The 5808-nt window shown below is 38.8% G+C and overlaps 1 protein-coding gene across 1 annotated transcript; it reads left to right on the forward strand.

Annotated features, from left to right (window-relative positions):
* Nucleotides 1–1112: 1112 nt before the first annotated feature.
* Nucleotides 1113–4060, forward strand: LOC141649269 (uncharacterized). The gene is made up of 8 exons (XM_074457964.1): nucleotides 1113–1509; nucleotides 2416–2540; nucleotides 2638–2826; nucleotides 3013–3134; nucleotides 3247–3324; nucleotides 3418–3574; nucleotides 3656–3736; nucleotides 3920–4060. The coding sequence occupies exons 1-8, from the start codon at nucleotides 1113–1115 to the stop codon at nucleotides 4058–4060; spliced, it is 1290 nt and encodes a 429-aa protein (XP_074314065.1).
* The last annotated feature ends 1748 nt before the right edge of the window (nucleotides 4061–5808 follow it).

The following is a 5808-nucleotide window of genomic DNA, read 5'->3' on the forward strand; positions in this document are numbered from 1 at the left end:
GGTAACTAGGATGAGTCCTTCTTTGATAATTAATTTTATCAAGTCGAACCCGTCTGAGAAGCAAATTTAAGCTATTCAGAGCATGGGTTTTGGAGAGTCGTTAAAACTTCGGAAGAAATCCATGGCCATTTGGCTAGATGGATTGTGGAGTCTTTCAATCCATTCGATTGTTCGTTGATGAATGGGGATTTGACTATCACGGATGAGGATGTCTACCTTGTCACGGGAATTCCTATGGGGCCATTAGATATTAATCCAGTTGGGAGGTACTGTAAAGAAGAGGGTTATTTAGAGGTCTGTCCCGAGATTTAAGGACCAATTTAGTACCACGAGATATTACCAAGAAGGTTTTACTAGAGAAGATGATTGAGCGGCGGGATCTTTGGAGATGATTTTAAGAGGAATTTTCTTGTATATATTATCGTTTGTTGATGGGGTAGCTAGTGATTATCCCAAAGACTCGTATATTAAGTCTCTGTCCGATCCGTCTCGATGTACCTAAATTTAATTGGTGCAAGTTTGCACGAGTCAACATGATTGAAAATGTCATTTCTGGAAAAAGGCAGACTAAAGACCCTGGTACGTCCTTTAAGGGACCAATTCTCTTTTTCTGTCTTATCTACTTGGATAGAGTCGTTTTCAAGACAAGAACGGTCGTTCGATCTTTCCCTTTGTTAGCCAATTGGTCTGACGAACGTATCAGAGAGAGGGTGAAGATGGAAAAACATGACGCAAATGGTTTTGGAGAGGGGCGTGTAGAAGACAGATTTGTTTATAAACCACCCGTGTCTGAAACTGACAAACGGGTTGATGATGCAGTGACGACAAAGGGAAAGGAAAATGTTGAGGGTGCTGGAGTGACGACAAAGGGAAAGGGAAAGGTTGAGGATACTGAAGAAGGAGGTCCCGTTGATAAGAAAACAACAGATTGTATCAAGTTTTTAGCGGGGATTGTTGTTACTCTTGCAGACTGTTATGGTGCATTCTCAAAGGCAATCATGCAAGCAAAGTTTGTGGTTCCTCGTATGGAAGCTGTTACCAAAATGTCGACTTTGGCAGATTCGTTATTTGAAGGGTTTTCACTTTCGCAGTAAAGTAAAGAAGAATCTGAGATGGAAGAAGAGGAGAGAAAGGACGAGGAGAAAGATGACCATGAATTGGAGGAAGAGGAGAGAAACGATGAGGGTAAAGTGGAGGATAAATTTGAGAAGGTCAAGGAGAAAGATGACCATGAAATGGAGGAAGAGGAGAGAAAGGATGAGGGTAAAGTGGAGGAGGGGAAGAAGTATGTGGATTATATGGACTCTGATGAGTTTTACAACGATCCCAACATCTTGGCTGATTTAGAGGGGATTCTGAATAGTGCATATAACCGTGTTGGTGAGGCATTTAAAGAACACCAAGTTACGAAGGAAAAGATGGACAAGGAACTCATGGAGGGACCATCTTTCAGTCTCTTTCACGGTGAGGATGCGTTATATACATCTCAAGAGTTCCGCGAAGCACGAGGTGCAGTGATATGTGTGATATTCCCCATGCGAGCACGTCAACCGCACTGTCATTCCATCCCCTCCCCGTGCAACAATGTCAGCTACACCTTCAATCCCATCCCCTCCCCGTGGAAGCACTCCCGCTGCACCTTCTATTCATTCCCCTCCGCGTGCAAGCACATCAGCTGCACATTCTAATCCATCCCCTGCATCACCAATACTTATCTCGTCACAACTGCCATTGAATGAATCTCCAATTATGCCTTCTTCTCCGCTTGTAGAACTGTCCCCAACCGTCCCCTCCAAGACTCGGAAGTGTAAGAGGAAAGTTGAGTTACGGCGTTTTTCGTTCACCTTTCTTCATACGAAATGTGAACGTGATGGATGCCTTGAGTCGATCTGAAAAACGATGGGTGACTATGCATTTTGCCGACTTAGATGAAGGGTATGTATTAGTCTATTAATTTTGCTTTTATTTTTTTCTTATTCGGTATATGTATTATATTTTCTTTCTATAACACTAAGGTTTTATTTTTGTAGCGAGGTTCTGTTTGGTAGTGGCGGCAAGATTCTTACACGATATGATATGAAGACCTTGCTATTTGGTGGTAGCGTTAACATCGACATGATCAATGTGTGGTGTGATTATCTGAATAATGGAAACAGGTTAAGAGATCGTAGATCAATTTCCTGTCTCTTTCTCACCTGAAACAAGCGATGTAAGTTTGATATTTAAATTTTGTTGGTCTAAGTTATCAACTTGTACCTTTTTATTCTCTAATACGGGTCACCTAATTGAAACAACAGATAGCCTCATTGGATATCAACTATAGAGACATGAAATTGGTAAGTTGTTCAATATTTTAAAAGTTTTAAAAGTACATAATTAAATAATATACAAATCCAACTAACCATTGTTTGACAGGTTTTATTCCCTGTTGTTGCACTGACCCACTTCTTCATTGTTTTGATATTGATCATAACTTGTATGAAGTTATACACCCGTGTGATCCAGGGTGTGTAGATTTTCATGTCAGTGTTCAATATGTGGTATGTTTTCACACCGTTTGGCAATAAGTATGTTAAATGTCTGATTTAATTCTTATATAGCGAACTTATTTGCTTGGCATTGTCTTCTGTCTAACAGAAGAAACAGTTAAGTGCAAAGCTTTCTTCCATGATTCCAAAGCTGCATGCTACATATTTTGTAGTAGCCAAAGAGTATGTTCTGAATAAAAGTTTCTCTGTCGAGCGTGATACTGGAATTTACATGATGCGACATATGGAGACGTACAATGGGAATAAGTGTCGGTATACTTTAAAGCTGCTCAAGGACGTAAGTCTCCATTATTTAAGTCAAATTTTTAGTTGGTGTTTCTATATTTCGACGCCTTGAAGCCATCAACATGCATGTATTAGCTTTGTTCTTTCATGAATCAGCCTTGTATGTGTATTAGATATGTAGGTATGTGTATTAGATGTGTAGGTTCTGCGGTTGATTTCACTTTATATCATTGTTCAGAGAACTGATGTGAAGCGTTACATTGTGAGGGTTTGCAATGAAATTTTGACTTGGCAAGACAACATCGTGAAAGATCAAGTGACGTCTAAAGCAAAGGCTTACAAGAATGGCTGTGTGATTCGGTGAATCGTAAATCTATTACCAACAATGCTTCTCATTACTATATGATGACTCATGGTTTATTAAAAGTGTGCTATGGTTATGTAATTGTTCGTATTTTCCTTTTTCTCCCAGGAATGAAGTTCCACGAGACTTGCCCTATACAGATGAACACTTGATGAATTTTATTAGGACAAATGTGGCAAATAAGGAGTAAGTTATCATTGACCATATAGCATTTTTTTGAGTTGTTTTTGTCCACTTTGCTGTTGTGTGTGCATCTAATTATAATATGTGCATTATTAGTGACATTGTTGTAGACACTCCATGGCTGCAAGTAACCCAAGAAGGAATGTCGACTTTGTTTGGAGGAAAATGGATCATGGATATGGTAATTGACCTTGTTGGTCTTCGTTTAACACTTGAAAGACCAAATCTTGTGTACTTTCCGACAATAATCAAGGTATTCATATTCATCCTTAGTAACCGCTAATGTTTCTACTTGGAATTACCAACATTTTTCACAAATTTTCTCAACTTTCAGGATGTTGTCGCTAAAAACAGTTTTCAAAGTCAGTACATTAAGCTTCAGTACTTGCCCAAAAGTCTAACCAAAGCTAAACTGGTAATTATCCCGTCACTTTTTAATTTTATTATATCGACGGAATTTACTACTTTGAAAGAACTTAATTAAGTTCTTGCCCAAGAAAGAACTTAATTAAATATCCTGTCTAACTGTTTGTATATTATCCCGTCGAACTGGTAATTATCCCCTCACTTTTTCATTTCCCTATGGGCGTTTTTGCAGGCTTTCTTCCCTTACTGTGTTGACCGTGAACATTGGTTTGCTTGCATGTCTGACTTTGTTAAAAAGACCAACTTTATACTTGACTCAAACTTGCCTAGGCGTCCTGACACAAGATGTAAATTTTTAGTTGAAACGGTATGATTATATCCGTATGCCTTAGGGGTTTGTTACCTCAATTTTGTGTTGGTTTTCCTTCGCTTTTATATTATTGTGTTTTTCTTTTTTGGGTTTTTTGTAGTTATTTCCTGCTGATACCCGTCGTTGTGAGTACCAAAGATAAAATTTATATTTCCTATTAAGACTAACCTAGGCTAGTGGTAACAGGGTCGAACCACAAGGAGGCAGACGTAATTTCTAGCTGTCTAATAAAAGTCCAAGGTAACAAATGTGGGGGTTTGATTTGAATTGGTCTAAGACTAAGAGTAAATAAAGACAATAAATTAAAAAAACGGATTAAACAAATAAAGAAGGGGTACTAGGATGGTCGGTTCATTACAGCTTCGGCGGCAGCAAACTAAGTCGGTCTGAATCAAACACATGTGAGGCGGGAAATAAAGAGGTCCTCTCGGTCCACTCTTAACAGATAGCATCTTTCGATCTCGCTAAAGGTCCCTAAAATCACTAATACTGACTCTCGTCCTGACAAGTGACTAATGGTCTAAACTATACCTATCTTTCGATCTCAGCACAGTTTAGTCGATTTAATTGACGGTCTAACAACTTCCCCTATCTTTCGATCTAATGGGTCAGCCACAAATTAGGTATCTAAATGGTCGCATGCATTCGATTCGTTAAATACAGCATTAAAACAATTAAAACGAGAATAAAACCCCACGAGGTCAGTCGATCGACCAAGAATGTCAGTCGATCGACTGACACGCGAATCAGGCCATGTATAATCTATTGCCGCCCATGCCATAAATCGCCTACATCCTAGTACAATTGATTTAGCTACTCATGCTAAGGGTAAAAACAATAACATTAATAATGAAATTATCTAATGGATTCATGCTTGAAATAATAAAGAAAACAATTAACATAAACAATAAATTGGTTGCGGGAATTAACTAGCAATTCTATACTAATGACGAAATAAAGCAATAAACCGAAATTAGGGTAGATGAATACCGAATTTGCAGAGGAAAGATTAGCTAATAAGAACCAAAGATCCAATGCTCAACAATAATCCCAAACCCTAATTAATTATAAAGAACTGTGTGTAAAACTTAATGTAAAACTACTGAATAAAGCTTGATGATAAACTGAATGAATTAGGTTACGTTATAAAGGAAGTTTACGTAACATTATTTCCTAAACCTAATAACTCATGGGCTTGACAAATCTCGATCTTTTAATTCTCGTCTGGAATAGCAGATTGGTTGATCGACTGATGTGAGGGGTCGATCGACTGCTTGGCAGTGAACAGTAGCTTCTGTAACCCGAGGGTTGGTCGATCGACTAAGTGTGGTGGTCGATCGACTGCTTGAGCTGCTACTCGCCTCTTATAAACTCGTGGATTTGTCTTTTGGGCCTTGAAATGCGCACCAAGCCCGTTCCTTAAGCAAATACTTCACGTCAAATGCAATGCAGGATACTCGGGGACGGATTTAGCTCGATTTCCGCTGGATTCTTCACATTTCTGCAATAATGTACAAAATACGGAGTAGACGGAAATAGGGAGAAATGTAGCATAAACTACATGAATGAGCTCTGAAATGCGTGTAAAATAGGGCGTAAAACAACATATTTAGGACACGCATCAAACTTCCCCAAACCAAACCCTTGCTTGTCCCCAAGCAAGAACTAGACTCGATCTAATTACCTAATGGAACGAGTTCAATCTCAGAGCGAAATGCAACATGTAAAGCCTAAATTAATTTAATGCACAA

This window comes from Silene latifolia, chromosome 3 (assembly GCF_048544455.1).
Source record: "Silene latifolia isolate original U9 population chromosome 3, ASM4854445v1, whole genome shotgun sequence".
Taxonomy (NCBI): Eukaryota; Viridiplantae; Streptophyta; class Magnoliopsida; order Caryophyllales; family Caryophyllaceae; genus Silene; species Silene latifolia.